Source organism: Jaculus jaculus, chromosome 1 (genome assembly GCF_020740685.1).
Source record: "Jaculus jaculus isolate mJacJac1 chromosome 1, mJacJac1.mat.Y.cur, whole genome shotgun sequence".
Lineage (NCBI taxonomy): Eukaryota > Metazoa > Chordata > Mammalia > Rodentia > Dipodidae > Jaculus > Jaculus jaculus.
Genome location: NC_059102.1, coordinates 159,737,305 through 159,761,281, shown reverse-complemented (window position 1 = coordinate 159,761,281; position 23,977 = coordinate 159,737,305). Strand labels below are relative to the sequence as shown.

Here is a 23,977-nt window from a genome sequence, read left to right as displayed (position 1 = left end):
ATGGGCACGCCAGGGCCTCTAACAACTGCAAACCAACTCCAGATGCATGTGCCCCTTGTGTATCTGGCTTATGTGGGTCCTAGAGAATCGAACCGGGGTCCTTTGGCTTCACAGGCAAACGCCTTAACTGCTAAGCCATTTCCCCAGCCCCCAGCTCCCTTTCTTATTCTTCACACTTCGATTCTTGCCTCATCCTCAGATGACCTAGCCTTCCCCACACCATAAACCTCATTCCCTCTCAGTCGTCTTATGAGAAGTCACTGGCCTGTGTCACCTGGAACGGGCAGACCCCTTTTTCTACAAGCCAGAAAGACAGTTCTTCACTTCTAACACCTCCACTGTCTCCCCCACCCCTCAGTCTGGATAATTCTTTTCTCAGGAGCATATGACTCTGCTTCCTGTCTTTCAGTTTACATTGTTTGTCCTTTGATAAAATTAGTCACCAACCTGGGGGTGGAGGCACACGCCTTTAGTCCCAGGATTTAGGAGGTGGGAGGCTGAGGTAGGAGGGTTGCCGTAAATTCAAGGCCAGTCTGGTAGTACAGTGAGTTCCAGATTAGCCTGGGCTACAGTGAGACCGTGCCTTGAGAAGGGAGGAAGGAAGGAAGGAAGGAAGGAAGGAAGGAAGGAAGGAAGGAAGGAAGGAAGGGAGGGAGGGAGGGAGGGAGGGAGGGAGGGAGGGAGGGAGGGAGGGAAGAAAAGGAAGAGAATGAAGGAAGAGAAGGAAGGAAGGAAAGGAAGAAAGGAAGGGAAGGAAGGAAGGAAAGGAAGGAAAGGAAGTAGGGAAAGGAAGAAAGGAAGGAAAGGAAGGAAGGAAGGAAAGGAAGGAAGGGAAGGGAAGGAAGGAAAGGAAGAGAAAGAAGGAAGGAAAGAAATGAAGGAAGGGAAGGCAGGAAAAAAAGGAAGGGAAGGGAGGAAAGGAAGTAAGGAAGGAAGGAAAGGAAGGAAGCAAAGGAAGGAAAGGAAGGAAGGAAGGAAAGGACAGGAAGGAAGAAAGGAAAGGAAAGAAGGAAAGGAAGGAAGGAAGGAAGGAAGGAAGGGAGGGAGGGAGAGAGGGAGGGAGGGAGGGAGGGAGGGAGGGAGGGAGGGAGGGAGGGAGGGAGGGAGGGAGGGAGGAAAGTCACCTTGCCGCCAGCTGTTACCCCCTTTCTTCCTGCACAGCCAGATTTCTTCACTCTTCCTAACGGGTCTGGCTTCCCCCTTGGCTGCGCTATACAAGGTCACTGAGGACTGGTGGCCTTGATGCATTTCTTGTGTGGGAGATCGGGGCCCTCCGTTATCTGCCTTTCTCCACTAACTAGACTGCCCAGGTCTCTGAGTGGGGCCAGACCCCTGGGGCACCTGCTTCCATATCACAGTACAGCTCTGTTTCTTCTCAGCAGAGCAAACCTGACAGGGTGGGGGTGTCCCCAAAGGGAAGACTGTCTACCAGGCTTAGCAGGGAAACTTATGGATCTGATAAGGACAACACAGGACAGAGTGACTGTCTCACACTGTCTCTTTTGGTCACTACAAAAGCCATCTCAACCTTCAGTCTGTCTTCTGCCCTCACGTGTACACAATGCTCTGGGAGGACACAAGTGGCCAAGAGACATTTGGCCATCTTATTTCTTAATATTGGCCATTCACACACTAGCCCTTCTACCAAACGCTGCGGTTCTGCCCCCCAGGTTCCACCATTAGCTAACCTAAGCAACACCCAGAGTGGTCCACACTGGGGAGGGAGGACGACGCTGGGACCCTTCTCACCTTCTCACACATGCAGGGGGCTGGCTTTCCATCTCCCTGGGGCCACAAACGAGCCCGAGGCTGGCTTGTTCCTCAGAGAGGCACTGGGTTTGTGGCAGCCTATACAGCAGAGTGCATGCTGGCAACAGAAAGTTGGCACGAGAGAAACAAGTCACAAGATTTCCAGGCAGTCTGATGCAAACTAGCTTCCGCTGGCTATTTGGAGGGGTGAAAAGCCCTGAGCCGCTGCCTCAGAAATGGGGTACTTAGCAGGCATACCACGCCTGTGCTTTTCTCTAGCCAGGGCCTCCAGCGTGGGTGGGTATTTCAGTGGATCAAGGTCAGTGCTTTACTTAGCCTGGCCAGTACCACTCACCCAGACTGTCCTGGGCAGGAGGGGGGAAGCAGTTTGTTCATGCAATGGTTCTTTCTTCTTGTCAGCTTAACTACATTTGGAATCACCATGGAAACACACTTCTGGCCTTGGTGAGGGCATTTCTGGAGGTCTGAGGAGGGAAGCCCCAATCTCAATGTGGGCAGCGTCACCCTGTGAGCTGAGGCCCTAGACTGAACAAAACAGAAAAAGTGGGGGCCTACAGAGATGCCTCAGTGGTTAAGGTGCCTGCAAAGACTAATGCCCTGTGGCCACGTAAAGCCAGATGTACAGTGGCACATGCACCTGTAGTTTGTTTGTAGAGGCTAGAGGCCCTGGTGCAAACATTTTCTCTCTGGCAGATAAATATAAAAAGAGGAAAAAAGCCATGTGTGGTGGCACACGCCTTTAACCCCAGCACTCAGGAGGCAGAGGTAGGATTGTCATGAGTTCGAGGCCACCCTGAGAGTACATAGTGAATTCCAGGACTGCCTGAACTAGAGTGAAACCCTACCTTGAAAACCGACCCCCTCAAAAAAGGAAACAGTCAGCTGAACACCAGCATTCATCTTTTTCTGCTTTGCAACTGCACACAGAGAGACCTGGCCTCACACTCATGCCATCATACTTTCCCTATGATGGACTATGTTTCAAACCCCGTGCCAAAACAAACCCTTCTTTCTGTCCTAGCAAGAAAAGCAACTAATGCAGCCATAAATTTTAGCTGGCGACAGGACCAGGGGCACACGGACTTCTGACCCAGGGTGGAGCTAGGTCAGGAACAGTTCTGAGCACCAGCTGCACACTCAGGGCTCTGAAAAGTGTTGCTGGGCTGGGTGAATTCGGTTTGACTCCTACCCCAGTGCCAGTTCCCTTCCAAGTAGAGTTGCAACAGTAAATGGGAGAAAAAGGTGGCTGGGGAGGGGGGGAAGGGTTGGCAGTTCTGGATGAGTTTTCAGGAATCAAGAACCATTAATTGGATTACAGAAGTCCTCCAATGTCATTTTTTTCTTTTTTTGAAAAAGAGGTTTATTTTGGCTTACAGGCTCGAGGGGAAGCTCCACTATGGCAGGGAAAACAATGGCATGAGCATCACCCCCTGGCCAACATAAGATGGGCAATAACAACAGGAGAGTGCCAAACACTGGCATGGGGGAAACTGGCTGTAAGCCCGCCCCCAAAATACACTGCCTCCAGAAGGCATTAATTCCCAAATCTCCATCAGCTGGGAACCTAGCATTCAGAGCACTTAAAGTTTATGGGGAACACCTGAATCAAACCACCACACCATGGGACATTGTTTACAATCATGGAAGTTGTCAATAAAAAAAATAAAGTATTTTATTTATTTTGTTTTTTAAGGTAGGGTCTCCCTCTAGCCCACGCTGACCTGGAATTTACTATGTAGTCTCAGGGTGGCCTTGAGCTCACAGCAATACTCCTACTTCTGCCTCTCAGAGTGTTGGGATTAAAGGCATGCACCACCATGCCCAGCCTCTTCTTTTCTTGAGGTAGGGTCTTAGTATAGCTCAAGCTGACCTGAAACTTACTCTGTAGCTCTAGACTGGCTTCAAACTCACAGTGATCCCTCTACCTCAGTCTCCCAAGGACAGCAAGGCTTTCTTGAGCTCTAGGGCGAGGCAGAGTTGTCTGGAAGTAACCTCCCTCCCTATGGGGAGGAGGGCTAGGCTGCCCTCTGCTCCAGGGAGTGAGGCAAATTGAGCACTCAGGACCATAGCCAAGGTCAACTGTGTTGTTCACAAACTTGGATGAGTGCTAGGTGGAGGACATCACCGTTTTGATCTTTTCTTCTCAGATACAGTGAACACTGACCAAATTGTTTTAATTTCCGAATTTATTAAAATGATTAACCTCAATACTGCAAGTGCATGTACAAAATATTTGTAAAAAATGTTTTTAATGAAACGTTAAAGAACTTACCTCAAATGCTGAAAAAGTCCTTTTCATTCTTTCAGTACAAGGAATACATTGTATCTCAAAAGTATTACAACTCAGCAAAACAATTTAAAACAGTAATTTGAAAAATGATTGAAAATTGAATACATATATTTCTAGGATCATTTTCTAATTCTTACAATTGCCAAAAACTTTACCAATCATTGCATAAGCTCAAGCTGAAAGTTTTATTGAAGGTAACCTCTTCCAGACTGGTCAAGAGAGTGGGCTCAGTGCCCACGGTGAAGCTCTCCAGCAGAGGAGAGCAGTCCCAGGCCCCTGCCTTGAGAAACGGAAATAGGCTTCCCTAGAAGGCATCAGCAGCTGCTGAGTGCTTGTGCATACGACTCCTGAGAGGCAGAGACCCCTCGCTCATGAGGTCACTGCTCTGAGACCCATGGGAAGACAGGCCAGAACAGAACTAAAACATCATAAATAAGATACTAAAATTAAGCTTATATGTGGAGAAAATGGGAAATGTGTTGTTACTTTTTCCTTAAAGAGTGAAATTCCTGAAATGGCTATTGTTGGTATTAAAAGAAACAGCGAGGGTTTAAGTCTCAGAACCTCTCCAAACAGCTCTAGCAAAGGTGGCAACGAGCAGTGGTGACCCACTGCTCCGGGCAGGCTCCAGGGTCCACCATCCTCTTCCTGGAGGCAGCACGGGGTTCACACTTCTGCGCAGGGACCCAGTGAGGACTGGATGCACCTGTGAAGTGCTCCGGGTCCCTCAAGACAGGAGCTCCTGAGACATGTGGGGCTGCCCTCCTAGGCCCATAGCAGAAGGGTGTGTGTGAAAGGAGTCTACCTCCTGCCTCCCAATTAGATACCTGAGGATCAGACTGCATCCGGTCAGGGACGAGACTACATGGGACCACCAAAGGTGCTCCCAGAGAACAAGAGCAGTGAAGATGAGCGGAATCTTACAAACTCTCATCAATCTTATTAATTTCTATTTGGAACCTATTGGCAAGAGTTTCAGGACTTAAATAGTGTCACCTGAAGGTGGACACTGGTTGGTGTCAACAGCAGCAGGTAAGCATTGAGGTTTTCTCTCCTGCACTTTTCATTACCTGCAGATTCCTTTTGACATCTTAAAACACAAGCTACTATTCTATAGAAACTCTATGAACCCCCCTAACCTGATTTTGTTTAGGAAAACTGAATATCTGAAAGAACATGTACACATTTCCCAGTAAATAAAAAGACCCACTGGTGTCAAACACCTGCTACACATTAACAGTCCCAAATTTTTTGACTTGTAAAATAATAATAATAAAAAAACAAGCCTGGCATTGAACATAAAGTAGTAATCAAAATTTTGCAAATTAAATTACTTAAAATTTCTCTTCTCAAAGTGCTTCAAAAAACAAATTAAATCTGACTCCTTTTTGTTTGACTGATAATATAATCAAAAGATCTTTGATAATTTCATAATAAACTAACATAAGCCAAGAACTCCCACTGATGCAGTGCTTAAAACTATATATTTATAATTTCCTATTTTATTGGCATGAATATTTCTAAACTTAAAAACCTTCCTGGTAAGTTCTTTTAATTTCTTATGACAAAATTTCTCACAACACACAAGTATTTACAACATATACATTGTTTTCAGCTCTTTACATTAAATTTCAAAGACAGACATTTTTATAGGTCACCACAGAACAAAAGCTGTGACTCATGTTTTTATTTCATAAACTATTATAAGTTAAGTGAATAATTTTTTAATATTCCTTGTAGCATCTTACAAGTGCAACAGAACCCTCGAGGAGCCGTGTCACGATAGCTGAAGTTCATCAGATGAATGCTGCCTGTTGTCATCACACTGTCCACAGCAAAGTTTTGAAAAAATAAGCACCAATCATTCTTGCAAAGAACAATTTTATCTAAAAGGATTGAAAAGTGTTAAATACAAGGTCTGTAATTTACATGACAAGCAATAAATACGCTCCTTTCAAACTCATCTTGCACACTGCCAACATCGTACATATAATGTACTGAAAAGTGAAAAGTGAGCTGTCACGCATGTAATTGCATTTTTTTTTTTTTAAAGGAAACCAATCTGACTCCCAACCAATGGTTTGCTATGCTAACAAAGGCCACGGACAGCACACCTGGGCCAGCAACAGTGTGAGACCCGACAAAACTCCAAGGGGAGACATCTAGCAGATAAGCCAAAAAGCCAAAGGTCATTGCTGGTGATATTAGCATATACTCAAAAACCCTTAATATGCTGCTACTATGATTCTGTTTAAATTATTGTTTAGTCATCTATTAAAGAGCAGCTGATGCTCTCAAAGTTAAAAAAAAATTGTGTAGCCACATTATTGTTTCAACGTCCTGTGTGAAAGTTGCTATCCCTGTACAGTTTTGCTGGAGCATTTATTTTACAACAGGGCTTTGCCTCTAACTCAGAATTGCACATAAGAAGGCTATTTAAAAAGTACGATAAAAATCTGCACAAATCAGACTTAAGAAGAGTCAGTCCACTGTACACTTTCTACAGTATTATGCTGAAGATAAGAGCCGGTACAAGTGCTGCCACTAAAAAGGTTCAGTTGAGGAATAATTGACTGGAATTTTTATTTCTGTAAAGTAGTTATCCCAGGTCACACTGAGACCAAGAGCTTATGCATTAAGCCTTAAAGACTGATCTTCTCTTCTCCTTGAAGAAATGTCAATATCTATGGAGTCTTTGCCAACTATTAGCCTCAGGCGCTTGGCTGGAGGAAGAGGAATGAAGTCATCTTCAAAGTCTTCGTCATAGTCCTCCTCCTCCGCCCCCTCTGAAGAGGAGGAGCTGTCTGTACTTTCCTCCTCATACTGACGATAGTCATCCACTTCCATCTGAGACTCCAGGAGGGAGAGGGGATCACTACAGCACACCCCATTCTCATGCAGCCCCTCTGCATATGATCCCCTGCTTTCCTCGTCCCGTTTGAGTTGGATTTTTAATTTTGTGGAGCTACTCCCAGATCCTGAGTTAAATCCGTTATTGAGCTTGGCTACATAGAGATTATTATCATTTTCATGGTCTTTACTTAATTTGATGCTTATTTTGGAAGAGTTCACACCATCATTCTCTTGGTCGTTTGTCTTGCTACTGCTGTCATGGCGCCTACGCAGTGTCAATTTGGGAATCCCAGAGCTGTTTTCTAGGATGAGCTGCGCGTCGTACCTTGTGATCCGCCGCTTCTTTTTACTCTTTGCAGTTCTAAAGTTGTCTCTCGTTTTGAACCCATCTGACGTAATAACAGAGCAGGCGACAGGTGAAGGAGCACCGTCTGCATAGCTCACAGGCACCCCAGCCATGCTGCTGGGCTCACCCTGGTCAGGATGGAGCCCTGGCAAATCTGGCTCCACACTGTCTTTCCCAGTGGAGTCATGCACTGGACTGGGGTCCTCCATCTTTGATAATGGTTTCATGGGTTTTCCTTGTCGTGCCTTCTTTCTGGACATGCCAGGGTCAATCTTAGAACACTTCGCTTCCTCTTTGAGTGTGGTCTCAGGAACCGGCTCGTCCAGCATCTTAGAAGCCGGCTGCTCACCACTGTCTGGGCAAGGTTCCAAAACACCGTTTTTATAGCCCTCCAGTGGATTTGGTTCCAGCTTGATGTCAGCGGGCTCCCTCAGACCCGTCCTTGTCCTCATGGAGCGCCGGGTTGTGTAGGTGCAGGGCGAGCTTGAGCCTTCTCCCTCACCCTGTGTGTGAGCACCTCTCCCAGGGTTCTGCCTGTGTTCTCTGGCCGCATGTCTCGTCAAGCACCCGCTCGCCACTGAGGCTTGGGCTGGCCCCTCCTGCTCCTTCTCTTTCTTAAGAGGCAAGTTTTTATACAGGACAACTTTGGGCTCCTTCAACACTAAGTTTCCCATTTCCAGTTTCCTTGATGAATGCTTCTGCTCCAGACGCCGGCAGTGATTCCTCAGTTTGATCTTTGAAAGTAAAGGCTTGGCCGGCTTTCTCAGTTTCTTTGGTACCCTGGAATTGTTCATGTGAGCTAGCTTAGGTGAGGTAGAGTTGGAAGAGGTGGGGATTCTTGACATGGATTGCCTTGTCAATGTTCTGCTCTTGCTATTCTTTTTTACACCAACTGAAGATTTCCGGTTAGATGCTGTAAGGTTAAAAAAAAAAAAGGTAAGATGAAAACAGCTCGGTAACGCAGTATAAAGTGTTCAGCAAAACAAGGCCACAAACCATACTATCAGCTACAAATTGCTGACATCTCACAGCATGGAAGCCAGCCTCCAGTTACAGCTTGAGAGCCCTTGGCACAGCAGCGACTGGGTCTGCTTCCCAGTAAGTCTTGACTGCAGGTCAGGATGCTGGTCCAGTCTAAGTATTTTTCTCCACTTTCTCACATAAAAGATTTAAACAGGAAGGATAATGAAAAATCATAATTTCATCTTTCATGAATTTTTTAAAATGTTGAAACTTTTTTTTTTTTTGGTGTTTTGAAACAGGGTCTCACTATATAGTCCTGGATGGCCTGGAATTTGTGGAGATCTTGCCCCTGCCTCCCAAGTGCTGGGATTATAGGCAAACACCACCATGCTCAACTCCTTAATAAAATTCTAACAGCCATCATTTTAATTGTTTAAATTAAATTAAATTACTTATTTAATTTATAAAATAAAAATAAGTTACTTATTTACTCAAACTAAGTTTGCAACTTGGCCAGTAACACAGAATAGAGATACTTCTTACTACTTTCTAAGAGACACATTCCATCACAATGGTTTCAAAGAAATATAGATCCTGAGTCATATGCTGTCATTCCCAATATTCATTTGCCAGAAAGGAGGCACATGACTATAAACTGTTCACCTCACCTCTATAAAGGCTAGAAGAGACAGCGGGCAGGCCACCAACTCAGAAAAGCCGCACAAACCCTATGGTGCATCCCTTCAGTGACTGATACCAATACGCCAACGGAGGCTCCAAACCACTTCTCTCCAGGACAGTGGTGTGTGTGTGTGTATCTTTTTTTTTTTTTTTTTTTTAACAGAAATGCTACCTGTTAAGTGGTTTCTCAGGCAATGTGACTCAAGCTTATGTTGCTCCAGTGTGGCTGCCTACCACAGACTTTGCTTACTTTCTCTACACACTAAGATTTTACATGGGTCAATATTTCAATCATTTAGTTCCCTCATTCCCCAGTCAATAACCTACTTTAGGCCTGGGAAGATCACTCAGTAGATAAAAGCACATGCCATGCAAAGCTGAGTAACTGAGTTCAAATCTCCAGACTCTACCTAAAAGCTCTGATTTGTGACAGTTTGCATGTGCACACTTCAAAACCCTGTCCTTCATTAAAATTGGTCATCAGTGAAGCTGTGATGACCAAATTATCAACACCTTCACAGAAGCCGGGGACAAAACCATAGAGGTGAGTTAGCCCAGAACCCCGGCCGCCGGTGAGAACTACAGTCCTTTCAATATGGCAAGGGTTGTCTGGGAACTCCATTCCTTCTTACTATGTGGCAAAAGGAGGTAGTATGTTTTTGAGAGGGGTGAGAATGTTTAACAGGCATCCCCAAATAATCACCAGGAGTAGAAGGCTCTGCACTCAAGAGGTTCCTTAGTAGCTGTACACTACCCAAACTAGCACAATTCAGTGACGAGATCCAGAGTGAACCAGGAATACAGCTATCTTTCTGTGTGTGCTGCTGCCAAAGAGGTGACTTGTTTCCAGAACATTCATAGTACTGACATCTGGATACCATTTCATTTAAAGGCAAGTGACTTGCGAACTGGAATGAAGCAGAACTGCTTACTAGAGATTGTTCTTTAAAATAGGATATTTAGCTGGGCATGGTGGCGCACGCCTTTAATCCCAGCACTCGGGAGGCAGAGGTAGGAGGAGCGCCATGAGTTCAAGGCCACCCTGAGACTACAGAGTGAATTCCAGGTCAGCCTGGACCAGAGTGAGACCCTATCAAAAAACCAAAATAAAATAAAATAAACAAAAAATAAAATAGGATATTTAGGGAAAACTTTAGCAAAGAGGATGCTATCCAGGGCTTGCTTACAAGGTGGACTGGGTACATGTGAAGTCCATGTGAACATGCATATTCTGGATGTTTCTTGGTAGAACATAAGGGATTGCATCTCCCTTTGGCTTGGCTTTCTCAGTGTGGCTGGGGATCCTTAGCTCATCTCTCATGCCTGACCTAGGACCAAGTTTAGTGGCTTTCAGCCTTTGCTCACACCATGGCTGCATCCACATGTTCATCAGCACCCCTCTGCAATGTGGATCCAGCCCTTCCAGTGGGGCACTTGCTCCTTTTCTCTGAATGGGATGCTGACCATTTTATGAGTACCACAAAAAGCATACATTATTTTCTTCACTGCTGGCATTCTTCCAGCTGTCCCTGGGGACTGTTATCCCTTATGCCCTCTGCCATCTTGAGCCCCTTGAACAGATACCCATTTGCCTGTGGCTATCATCACTCATATCCCAGCAGTTCCCTAACCTCTCTCTAGCCCAATTTTCTCCTGAAGTTCAGATCTGGATCAGCAAGTGCCAGCTGAAACTGCTCATAAGCCAGGAGCCTAGAGGCCTACATTAAGTTCTTCATTGGAGCTCTGTCAGCTTCTCAATGGAGTTTGCCATCTTGTCAGTAACAGCAATGACCTGCCTGATGCTCCAGCAGGATGCTGCCCCTCCTTGACTTTCTTCTCTAATTGCCTGATCTGGAGTGCAGCTCTGCAGTGTCACTGGAGCCCATCTTCTTCTCTTCCCTGCCTCCATCTCCAGCCTGTACCATGCATAGCATGTTTCTAGTGTCTCCTATTGCTTTCCAACACTTCACCATCCTCCATGCAGGCAGAATGAAGGCCCTACTATCCCATGACACTTGGGAGCTTAGTCCTTTCAGTAACCTGATATTCGAGAATAAAGCCTTAAATCTTAATCTAGGGTCATGACTGCAGTTACTACTGAGTTTTAATTCTCAAGTGCTCCTCTTGTGTCCAAGTGCATCCAAGTCCCTGTTGTGAACATTCTTCACCTTGTCAATCTACTCCTTATGGAGTCCTTCATGACTTTCACTTGTAGCTATATTCTCACAGCACCCAAAACTCTTTCCTACTCAGGCCCTGTTTTTATCCAGTGGATACTTTTAAGGTGAATTTGAGGTTGGGTTCTCCCAACCCATCCTTCCTTCCCCCCTACAACATTTCTTGTTGGTGCTCTAAACCAACACAAAGTGGACTGCATTTGATGCTATGTGTTGCTTCTATACTCACTTATGTGTTTGTCTAATTGACAAGGTGGTCTTTGGTTGAATTATCATTATCACATTATCACATCGAAAGCCCAATTAAAAGGTAAGCTTAGTCAAAGATATAAAAGACAGGTAGAGAAATGTAAGCAAGATTCCCCTAGAGTGCCAGAGGCCACTCACTGTACAAAGACACTAGAGCATCCTTGTACTTAGGTTGGGGATTCGGTAAGACTAGAAGACAGCCACAATGATATAACTATCAGCAAATCACTTGAAAGTGCAGAAACTAAGGACCCTGGTATTAGTGAAGGAAGGATGCACTTGTGGCTACCCTTGCTTCTGACACTGTTCGTCTTATGTGGTGATGGACAAATCCCAAATGCATAAACATGGGTAGTAATCCTAGGTGGGGGTGCATGTTCTTAGTGATTGCCACCTGGTCAGTACTGTGGACAAAGGTCCCATCAGGATGACCTGGAAGTACCTGTCACACCTATCACAGGCTAGTGAGCCCAAGACCATCCATCTGCTGGATGGCAGAAATGGGACTGGAACCTAGGTCTGTAGCTCTAGATCCTGAGCTCATGACTACTTGGTTCTGCAGCCTAAATTATGGCATCAGTCCCAATTCATGAAGACCTACCATATGGATAAGGTGATCACTTCAAGGTGCCATCAAAAGTGCAATATAGTGTGGCACTGGATGTACAGTGGGATCTAAGTGTTGCAAAAGGACAGGAGAGTCTCCCTGAGCACGCTGGTTGTGCTGATATGCACACCATGTACAGGAACCAAGATTAACAAAACAGCCACATGCAGTTTCAATCTCTAACCTAGAGAATCCTGAAAACTCCTAGTATTCTCAGAAGACCTATCTCTAGTTTAGTAGGTAGGTATGAGCAGTATTCACCAGATGTGACAGACTTGCAAAGGTCACCTAGCACAGAGTACTAGGAAGAATATGGAAGCAGCTGGCAGGCTTGATAGAAAGGAGTGCAGATTAATTTAAAGGTGGCAGCGAGATGGGGCAGCCTGGCCTTCACGTCTGGGCCACAGGCTCCTCAGTCAACATACACTCATTCTACTGGCCACCTCTGCTGGATCCTGTGCTGGCTTGTGACATGGGTGTGGTTCTGGCTGTGCTTTTATATGCTGCTCGAATCCTCGAGTCTTGTATCCCCTATCACTAAGTATTGGAATCAGCCCAGCCAATGAGGCATTGAGGCCTGAAACTGAGCATCCTCCACAATGACAGTGTAATTCCCACTTGTGGCATTGATTTAGAAAGTGGATTTCTTATCTCCACTCCTGGATGCTCAAGCAGAAGGGTAAGTTGGAGCTTTTAAGAAATCTCCTAACAAAAGACTTGTGTAGAGGCAGAAAAGTTTCTTTGTACATGTCATTCAAAGCAGGGCCACTATCAGCTTCTAACTCCCAAATGAAGTGCAGAATAAAAGGGTAGCCAGGCAGAAAAAAAGCAGACACCATGACACCACGCACGCCTGCCTCCCCTGGCAGAAGCTGTCAGGCATTCTTGCCTTCCTCTATCCTCAGTGTCTTTTTAAAGGGTATGACTGAGACACAAACACCAAAAGAAATAAAGCTTAAAATAATACATATAAAAATTCAGGTGCAGTGGCGACACTTGTAATCCCAATATTTGGATAGGCTGAGGCAGGAGGATCTTGAGTTTGAGGCCAGCTTGGACTATGTAATAAGACCCTGTCTTAAATGGCTGCAAAGAGGGCAGGTAGATGACCTGCCACATGGCTACTCTTCAAAGTGCCATCAAAATCATAAGTCAAGGCAGCTGGGTACTGCACCATTACAGCCAGATGGGGCAGCAGCAAAAGGACACCAAAGACATGGCTCCTTCTGAGCCCTGGGCCTACTAACTCTGCTGCGACCTCAAGGTCAGTTATACCAACCCTTGACTAACTCCAACAATCTGGCCGCAGAAAGATATTTTGAATAAAGCATCTCTTACAAGTAGACACTGGTGAGTGCTGTGTTCTCTCTTTTAAAATGCTGAGATTACAGCTCAAAGGGACAATTCATTCCTGCTCCCCTGAGAACATGACATCTTGTCTGCTCTGTAGAGTGATTTGTCCTCTTGTCTTGGAGCTAAGGGGCCCAAATCTCATGTATCTTAGTACTTCTCTAACAAAACTATCAGGCTTTTAAATAAATATTGGGTAATAGATATTTCTTGATGGCTATATATTACTACCTGCCAATACCAGAAAACAATTTGTATTTTGATCTATTAAACTAAATTGTATACTGAGTTCAGGATCTATACTCTAGTGATAAATTTAATGCAAAAAACCATAAAACACTTTTGTACACAGAGCCATTCCCTGTGAACAGCTCTGTGGCTGTCTCCATATAGGGATGGCAGCACACACCTGTATTTTCACATACATATTTATGAAATGGGCTTTACAAGTCTCCAGTTTCACCAAGGAACCAGACTCAGAAAGCAAATGTTCATTATGCTGCATTTATTATTAGAATCAACAGTCAACAGTGAATGATTAACTAATGCCTCCTTTTTTGTACACTTTGGACATTATCTACACTATTGCTTTTACACTAGAGGTCACACCTGGCCTCTGACTCCCAGGAGCAAGATTAAGACACAGTGACATTCACCATCATGGAGACACCTTCCCCTTTCTTCAGGATTGTTCAGTAGGGAAGGGAGAACCCACAGGTAGGCTGAAAGCATCTGAAGGCAGGAAGAGCCTACTAAAATAACCAGCACTTCAGGGACCCTTGCAGGACTCCTGAGTACTCAGATGTTACTAGACGTTACAGTTGCCTGCATAGCCAGACTCTGTCAAACCTTTCTCATAAATATCTCTGGCAGAGACAATTAACAGAAGAACCCGCCGCTGTCATGGCACCCAGAGAACTGGTATTACCCAGACGAACAACAGTGGTACCAGAGTTCCACAACATGGTGTGCTGTCTTTTGCCTATGAAGGGTTTCTTCTTTTCCTTTTCTCTGTTTATTCTTCATGCTCTTTTTCCAGTTTCCCATGGTCTCTCAAAGCTTGTTTCTTTCTCCTCTCCGTCTGGCTTGCTACTTTCTGTAGTGGTTAGTAACACATGCCACAACACACCCATATCCAAATGCTCCTCCAGCACAACTCTGAGCCTAGTGAATTGCTGAATGTGTCAGTTCACTTCAAAAAATGTTAAGCTAGGTAAAAGGTGAAAGCCTTGAGGCCAACTATGAACTCTCACATCCATCCTTTGTTCCTACAGACTGGCTGGACATGGACCCAAGATCCTGTCCAATTCTACCCAGTTCTTGTCTTCTTGCAGGCCCAGTGACACCACTACAGTACTACTGACCACTTGAAAATGTTTTCCTAACACGATGATTCTGGAGCACAAGATGAAGACTCCGACATTCAGTTACCAAGTATTCAAGCACAACTGTCAAGAAGACGACCCTGAATTCAGAGTGGAACAAACTGTGCAGTGGACTCAAACCATTTCTAGAACCTCGCAGGGCTGCTGAAGCTCATGAGTCCCAGTTTCAATATTTAGAAGTTCAAAGCTAATGAAGCATGCTTGAGAAAGCAAATTGTGTGAAAAACTTTAAAAAAAAAAAAAAAGAAGTATCTTATATCAAATCTCCCTTACTTACTTGCATTGTTTTTTTCCTGAGTGGTGTCTGCATCAGTGTTAGAGCTGACAGACTGACTGTCTGAATTTTTGCTGCTGTCACCTAACTTTTTAAGCCTATTTAAGCGTTTATCTGTTTCTCTGAGTCCATATTTGCTATTGATAACAGGAGCAGGCGCAGGCAGTCCTACTCTGGATTTAAAAGCACCAGTTCCCCGTCTGAAAGAGAAAAAGCACAGGTCACACAAACAGAGTCCAATTACTTATAACAATTTTGGGTGCTGAGAGTATTTGGCTACACCAGATCAAAAGATGAGGCTCATCATCTCTGGAGAGCCAACTCTAGGGTTCTCACAGAAATCCAGCATACACCTAGTAAAACTAACTGCAAAACTAAAATATGACAATATTAAACATTTTACTTGGCAGCACCTAGTTTCCTTACATCATTACTTTTTTTTTTTTTTTTATTTTTTGAGCTAGGGTTTTGCTCTAGCCCAGGCTAACTTGGAATTCACTATGTAGTCTCAGGGTGGCCTTGCATTCATGGCAATCCTCCTATCTCTGCCTCCCAAGTGCTGGGATTAAAGGCATGCGGTACTACACCCCGCTCTCATTAATTCCTTTTAAAGAATAATTTATTTATTTGAGAGAGAGAGGAGAGTCAGACAGAGAGAGAATGGGTGTGCCTGGGCTTCTAGCCACTGCAAACTCCAGATCCATGCACCACCACCTTGTGCCTCTGGCTTATATGAGTACTGGGGAATTGAACCTGGGTCCTTTGGCTTCACAGGCAAGCACCTTACTCTCTAAGCCATCTCTACAGATCTACATTAATTCTGACAGAACATATGCACTACAGCTCATATTTTAATAGAACATCCCATGAATTTATTCAACCACTCCTCACTGATGACTTTTATTTGTTTGCCATTACAAACACTGCTATCATACTGCTCTGTAGCAAATCTTTACTAAGTGAACCTTTTTTTTTTTTTTTAAAGGCAGGGTCTCACATTAGTCCAGGCTGACCAGGAACTCTTTGCAGTCGTAGGCTGGGCTCGAACTCACAGTTATCCACCTACCTCTGCCTCCTGAGTGCTGGGATTAAAGGCGTGCACCACCATGTTTAGCTTAACTGGTCTTATTATTTTCAGTTTTGTGAGGTAGGGTCTCACTCTAGCCCAGGCTGACCTGGAATTCACTATGACCTGGAACTCACTATGTAGTCTCAGGGTGGCCTTGGGATTAAAGGCATGTGCCACATGCCTGGCTCTTAACTGGTCTTTTTATAGGATAGTTCTCCCCACTCCCATATCAGGGAAAGGGTTAGTTTGAATAAATATGGCCACATGACTTTTCTTAAGGGTAGAGCAATTTATGGCTCTTCTAGCATTCTTGGGCACTTGTTTCTCCACATCCTCACCAGCAGTATATATATTGTGCTTCCATTTTCCCAATTGGGTGAGTATAAATGAGTACCTAATTATGTCCTACTTTGATTGTTTCTGACCTTCTGTACATATGCTCATGAGGGTACATGTGTGTGGAGGCTAGTATCTTCCTTGATGGCTCTCTACTTTATTTACTGAAGCAGGGTCTTTCACTTGAACACAGAGCTCACTGACTCATCCATCTACTTAAGCAGCTTGCTCTGGGGATTTGAGTTTGCCTCCTAAGCACTGGAATTAGAAGTGGGCTGCCACATTCACATCATTTACATGGGGACTTGGCATCTGAACTATGGTTCTCATGTTTATGTGGCAAGCACTTTTATCCACTGAACCTTGTCTTGGATTCTTGGTACTCCTCTGGCCTTACCTTCTCCTAAGTCCTTGGATTATAAGCATGAGCCACTACACATGGCTACCTCTAATGTACTTTAGATTTTTTTCCCACAGTCATACTATTTTTTAAGCTTTAAAATAATTTTATCCAATTGCAAAAACACAGTAAAGCCCAAACAATTTATATGTTATGAACAGATTCATTTAATTTAGAAGCTGGGGAGATAGTTCAGTGGTTAAAAGTGCTTGCTTGCACAACTAACCAGCTGGGGTTTGAGTCTCCAGTACCCATGAAAAGCTAGATGTCCAAAGTGGTACACACATCTGAAGTTCATCTGTAGTGGCAAGGGAATCTGGTGTGCCTATATATACATTTCCCAAATACATAAGTAAATAAATAAATATTTAAAAAGGGAGTAACTTATTTTATTTTGGCTAAAATGATAGTTACTTTTATTTAGGTCTTATTTTTTTTGTCCTGTTATCAGATGTTATTCTTCAAATATTTTTTAGCTAAGTGTGTATGACTGATGAACTTATTGGAATCACTACTGTGTAGGTGCTATAACTTAAGACACGGGCTTCATGTGTCCTGTAGACTTCCCAACCTTGGTGTCTACTCATCTCCCACTCCCTCAACAACAGTGATCTCCCCACTTAATGGGCCCTGCCTCTCACTGAACTGCCCTGCACCAACACAGCCTAACTAAAGTATCTATTCAGTTATTATCTGATGACAACTCAATAGTTCCTATGACTAGTCTCAGCTTGCCATTTCAATAAAGGCATTTCATGAGAGATAGGGTCTTACTATGTTGTCCAGCTTTGAATTCATGATCTTCCTGCTTCTACTTCCTAAGTGCTAAGATTACAACAAATATGTGCCATTATGCCCAGATCTATAAATGTTTTTCTATTTTCTTTCCTTTTTTTGTTGTTTATATTTCAAGGTAGGGTTTTGCTCTAGCCCAGGCTGACCTGGAACTCACTATGTAGTCTCAGGGTAGCCTCAACTTCCTACCTCTGCCTCCCAAGTGCTGGGATTAAAGGAGTGCACCACCACACCTGATTTCTTTTCTTTTCTTTTCTTTCTTTCTTTTTTTTTTTTTTTAAGTAGAGTCTCACTCTAGCCCAGGCTAACCTGGAATTCACTAGTCTCAGGGTGGCCTCGAACTCACAGAGTGATCTTCCCACCTCTAACTCCCGAGTGCTGGGATTAAAGGTGTGCCACCACGCCCGGCTTTTCTTTTCTGAGACAGGGTCTTACTACATAGTTTAGCCTGGTCTCAAACTTGCGATATCCTGTACCAGTCTCGAGTGCTGGGATTACAGGTGTGTGACATCACGTACATCTTACAGGGTCCTTTTCTTGAATGTTAAGATTTAACCAACAACTGAATCTTTTTGAGACAGGAGTCCACACTGTCAAGGTTGGTTTTGAACTCAAGATCAGTCTCCCAAGTGGGATTAGAGGCACACACCACCATACCTGGCATTTTGAATCACTTTTTTTTTTAAATGAGGTGGGGGAGGAAAGAAGAGTTGGTGCACCAGGACCTCTAGCCACTTTAATGGAACTCCAGATGTGTACGCCACCTTGTGCATCTGGCTTACAGGGGATCTGAAGAGTCGAACATGATCCTTAGACTTTATAGGCAAACACCTTAAATGCTAAACCATCTCCAGCCACTTAAATCATTTTTTAAAAGTATATTTTATTTACTTCAGAGGGAGAGAAAAACAGAGTGAGAGAAAATGGGCACACCAGGGCCTCCGGCCACTGCAAATGCACTCCAGATGCATGCGCTACCTTCTGCATCTGGCTTACGTGGGTCCTGGAGAGTCCAACTGGGATTCTTTGGCTTTGCAGGCAAATGCCTTAACTGCTAAGCCATCTCTCCAGCCCTAAAACACTTTTTTTTTTTCGTTTATTTTGTTTATTTTGAGAGCAACAGAGAAAGAGGCAGATAGAGAGAGAAAGAATGGGCGTGCCAGGGCCTCCAGCCACTGCAAACGAACTCCAGATGCGTGCGCCCCCTTGTGCATCTGGCTAACATGGGTCCTGGAGAATCGAGCCTTGAACCGGGGTCTTTAGGCTTCACAGGCAAGTGCTTAACCGCTAAGCCATGTCTCCAGCCCTCTAAAACACTTTTTAAGGATAAACTTTCTACAACTCCACCTCTGGCTAAAATTCAGGAGCACTAAATCTATCTCAATCAATCAGTCAATCTAAATTTTGGGAGACATCCCTTTGTGGCAAGGAACACACACAGCTGAGAGAAAACTAGCTCCTGGCTCAGATAGCTCCCTATGCCTCTACCCTCTTTCACTTCAGCTGTAGATCCCTGGAAAGGAAATGTTTAGAGAAAGGTTCTCCTCTCTCTCCCGCAGGCTAGCATTAACCAATAATGTGCTTATATCTGCAAAAGCTATAGGTAGTGGGAAAAGGAGTATTCTGAAATCAGGCTGACATTATTACTCTTTTACACAGGGAGTCAAGGCAGGGTGAGTAAATTCCCAGTGCAGTGCTAGGTATGCAAAATGGGCTCAACTAAGCAAGTTCCTTCCCTATGCAGCCTTTGCAGTAAACACTAGCTTGTGACAAGGCCTCCATGGTTTTTTTTTTTTTTTTTTTTTTTCATAAGCCACTATAAGGAGTGGTATAGATGGCAGTCCTGCCAAAGTAGAGTTAGAATTTGATTAGGGACCCAGATTGTCCCCAACCCATGCTCAAGATGGAACCAAGAGGGCCTCATGCAAGCTAGTTAATTATAATTACTAGCCACATCCTTCCTAAAATAGGACCCAGAATCTTGATGTCACCAAAACAAAGATCCCAAAGTTGATACACAAGATAATTTCAGTGCTATCACATGTCTGTAGGTGGGGCACCTCACCTATTGTTTTGAGAATGGCACCTCTCTGTTGCTGCCTATAGATATGCTGTGTAATACTACTTGTTTTCTCCTGAGCACTTCTGTATTCCAACCCACTAGTAACAGCTGTTAACGGTAAGATTTTTAAGGCGGTAAGTGGGAATGGAGAGAGAGCTCAGTGGTTAATGCACTTGCCTACAATGTCTAACAACCTGAGTTTGATTCCTCAGTATTTATGTAAAACAAGATGCAAAGTGGTACATGTATCTAGAGTTTGACTGCAGTGGCTAGAGGTCCTGGCACACCCACTCATATTCTCTCTCTCCTTCTTGCAAGTAAGTAAAAAGGTAAGTGCACATCATTTGATTTTGTTTATACACACTACAGTGGGTGCTGTGCTACCGAACATGAAAGCTATTGAGATTACTTGAGTCAATGATCATTTAGCTGCATGCCAAAGCTGACAATTACACTTAATACTTTACCTTTCACAGGTGTAACACTCGCAGAACTCATTATTTTCTCCAAAAAACCCATCTCCATAATAACAAGAAATTTCTTCTCCTGGCTCAATATCTCTTAATGCCTTCACACATGCCGTGTCTCGACCAGTTGACACAAACTGAAATAAAAGTAACTCTTTTAAGAGTTTCATACCTGAGGCAGGAACAAAATACTTGAGATATGTGTATAATTTGATGCTTACCTTACAGTTAGGTCTGCAATCTGAAAAATGTTCAAAACAGAAAGTCAGTTAACTGCTGATAAGATCTGAAACACGAACAGTTACATAACTCTGAAAATGCTTTTCAGACAATATATTTGACACAAGTTTAGGTCAACCTGGGACTATTTACTTTAAAAAGTGTGAAAAAGAATCATTATTTCAAACTCCCCTTTAAAGGAAGATAGAGGTTCTATGGAGTTTGACACAACCAAGCTAACTGTTGGCTAAACTGTCTAACCCCAGTTTGGGATACCTCAAAGTGCTGCTTACCATGGTTTATGAATGCAGCAGGACCGAGCCAGAGCTGAGCACAGTTCTTCCTCGTGGAATACATGACACTGAAGTCGTTTTCTCCATGTCTAAGCAGCATGTTCTCCTCAATTTCTGAAAGTTCGGCAATACAACCCACCAGTAATTCTATTTTGTCATTTCGTTTCCTATTTAAAATATGTGATAAAAATTACTAGTAATTATAAGTAAGGCTCTTTTCATAAAATAAGCCTGCCCAATAAATACCAGAAATTGAGCAGCCCTGACTGTGCATATTTTGCTGAGTGACTTGAGTCTCACCTGGGCCTCCTCTTTTCCTCTTTGGAACTCCACCACCTGGATCCATGGTTGCATGCTATCTACCATATCACTGGGAGAATGGAAGCTCCTCCAGGACATTAACTATCCCACCATGACACACTGAACAACCTGCACCCAATGGTCAACCTACTACACTGCATTAGATTTGCAGATAGGGACCAAAAGCAGTCAAGGGTGAGGACCCAGAATTGTCCTGCCACAGCTAGAGTTCACCACTCAGTGGGAGTGGAACACACTTCCAAGCTACAAGTTTCAATTTCTTTCTTACCCTCCCCCCCCGAGGTAGGGTCTGAATTCTAAGGCTGATGTGGAATTCACTATGTAGTCTTAGGGTGGCCTTGAACTTGCAGAGATCCTCCTACCTCTGCATCCTAGTGCTGGGATTAAAAAAGTGAACCACCATGCCCGGCTGTTTGTTTGTTTGTTTAGGTAGGGTCTCACTCTAGCTCAGACTGACTTGGAAAGTACTCTGTAGCACGAGGCTGGCCTTGAACTCACAGAGATCCTTCTACCTCAGTCTCTTGGGTGCTGGGATTAAAGGTATTGCACCCACCAAGGTTTTCTTCTTCTTTGTAACTTTTCTTTTTCTTTTCTTTCATTCTTTTTTTTTTTTTTTTTTGAGGTAGGGTCTCACTCTAGCCCAGGATGAACTGGAACTCATGGCAATCCTCCTACCTCGACCTCCTGAGCGCTAAGAATAAAGGTGTGTGCCACCATGCCCAGACAATATGAGAACTATTAATGAGAAATAAAATGTAACATGAAATCTGGTCGTACACCATATAGCACTTGAGATGAAGGACACTATCAAACTGGTGTCTACTGCACTGCATGGTACGATGAGCCAGGAGATCCAACCAGCAGACCAATTCCACCCTGAGACAGAGTATTTTCACAGACACCCTCAGCCCAGGCACTTGCTTGGGAATAATGCTCTTTTACAAATTCCATTTTCAGGTATCTGACCCCTCAAATTTTTTACTGGAGGAATTATTGAAGAATTATGAGAGGAATTACATGTTTTTCCTGAGACATAAGGTAATGAACAGGTATTAAGGACAGAGGCATACATTCTCTTTTTCATCTGTGGCTTTTAAGTATCCTAACAAGGTTTAACTCTACTATTTTTATTTAAGTTGGTGTGTGTCTATAATTTTAAACAAACAGATGCTTCTACCAGTAACCCACACTGAATGGTTAAGACTTCACTCCCTACCTCTTATCCAGGCCAGCAAAAGACTGACTATGGAAGCCAGATTACCAACAAGGGCCCTCCAACCTAACAGCAATCTCATCACTGAGCAGACATTTGGACTCAACACAGTGAATACAAGAATTTCTGGATGAGATAGGACCAGGTGACTTGGAATCCTGACTTTACTAGCCCCTTTCATCTTCAGTCAATAGGTCAGTACAATGGCATTTCAAAGGCTCCTTCAGGGAAAAGGATAGCTTCATCCCCCCCCCCCTTTTATAAATGTGTATGTGTGTATATGATGTACATATGTATTTGCATGTATGTAGGAGCACATGTCACATGTGGGTGTGGAGTCCAGAGGTTGGTTTTGGATGCCTTCTTTTTGTGACCAAAGCTGTAGTAGAGCCAGTGTGCCTTTCTTGTTGAGCCAACACTTTCCTAGGCAGGTATTTTTGAGCAGTGAATCCCTTCTGCTGCTATTGCATTTCAAAATAAAATTTACATTCCCACAAGTGAACACCCTTAATGAGTGGGAGCTTGCCCTTAGGGCATCTTTTCTATTGCCCATGAAGAATAGTTTCTCTTTAATTTTGTTTAATCTCTTTACCAAATACTGACTGATCCACAACTTGCTCACAAACCTTTCCTCTCAAACGACTTTTTTCATATTTTTTCATTCTTTTTTGCTTGTAATATATAACAGCAGCAAATAAAAGCCATGACACAAACTCAATGCTATCCTGTCTTTACATTTTCTCCACCAAACACACTAGTCTATTATTATTATTATTATTTTAATATATTTATTTATTTTCAAGCAGAGAGAATGAGGCAGGGAATGGAGTGCCAGGGCATCTTGTCACTAAAAATAAACTTCAGATGTATACACCACTTTGGTATCTGGCTTTATGTAGGTACTAAGGAATCAAATCCAGGTTGTCAGTCTTTGCAAGCAAGCACTTTTAACTTCTGGAGCCATCTCTACAGCCCATAGTCCATTATTTTTAAACTTAGCCTTATTTAAATCCTCAGGACACAAGGAAAACGAAGAACCCAGAGGTCACTGATTTAGATAGCAAGTCCTGAGGATCCTCCTGTATCTTCCTTCCCAGCAACAGGACTGCAGGAATGAACTGGCCACACCCAGCTTTTATGTGAGTGCTAGGGATCTGAATTCAGGTCCTTACGCTACTGTGGAAAGCACTCTACCCACTGAGCCATATCCCCAGCCCCAATGGCTTACTTTTAACCATGAACTTTAAGCACTTCAAGGACAATTTAAGAGATTTTTAAATAACATTACTTTATGAGTTAGACTAATATAATAATTACCACTCTTTTGTTGCAACTATTTTGGCTCCATTTTGTTCTGAAGAGTATCTATTACAAGGCAATATTTCAAATCCACTGTCAGTCGCAAACATCCGCAAGTAAATAAATACCTAAAGCAGGAAAAAGATGATAATGACTAAATGTATCCTGCTAGCCATTCTCAAAATATAAACATATATCACCCGCAACAATGTAAAAAATGGAGGATAACTAAGTGACACACACAGCATTAGTGTGAAACTTCATGAGTGCTGAGTGGTTTGTTTAATGTTGCTCTTAAAAGTTCACAATGAACCTCACTCCTAGATGACATCCAAACGATCTCCAGTATTAATAAGATCTTTATACACTATTTTTATGATGAACCAACCTAAGGGCTGGGGACGTAGCTCAGTAGGAGAGCACTTGCCTAGCATGTGCAAGGCCCTGGGCTCAATCCCCAGCACTATAAACAACAGCAATAGCAGCAGCAGCGGCGGTGGCGGCGGCAGCAACAACAAAGTATCCACTAATATCCAGGCTGTAGCTTACTATACAATT

General features: G+C 43.6%; 1 protein-coding gene across 6 annotated transcripts in view; it reads right to left on the bottom strand.

Moving 5' to 3' along the window:
- Positions 1–5,595: 5,595 nt before the first annotated feature.
- The window catches only part of Kmt5b (lysine methyltransferase 5B), a 68,170-nt gene continuing 49,788 nt past the window's right edge, over positions 5,596–23,977 (bottom strand). For 5 of the 6 annotated variants that reach the window (XM_045149303.1, XM_045149308.1, XM_045149316.1 and 2 more), the window contains 6 exons: positions 23,438–23,547; positions 20,587–20,753; positions 20,296–20,315; positions 20,075–20,211; positions 14,949–15,145; positions 5,596–8,172 (listed from right to left, as the gene is read on the bottom strand). In XM_045149303.1, coding sequence (XP_045005238.1) covers positions 6,689–8,172; positions 14,949–15,145; positions 20,075–20,211; positions 20,296–20,315; positions 20,587–20,753; positions 23,438–23,547 — 2,115 coding nt within the window. In that variant the 3' untranslated portion in view covers positions 5,596–6,688. The remainder of the gene's footprint in view (positions 8,173–14,948; positions 15,146–20,074; positions 20,212–20,295; positions 20,316–20,586; positions 20,754–23,437; positions 23,548–23,977) is intronic. The other variant, XM_045149337.1, reaches the window with a different exon arrangement.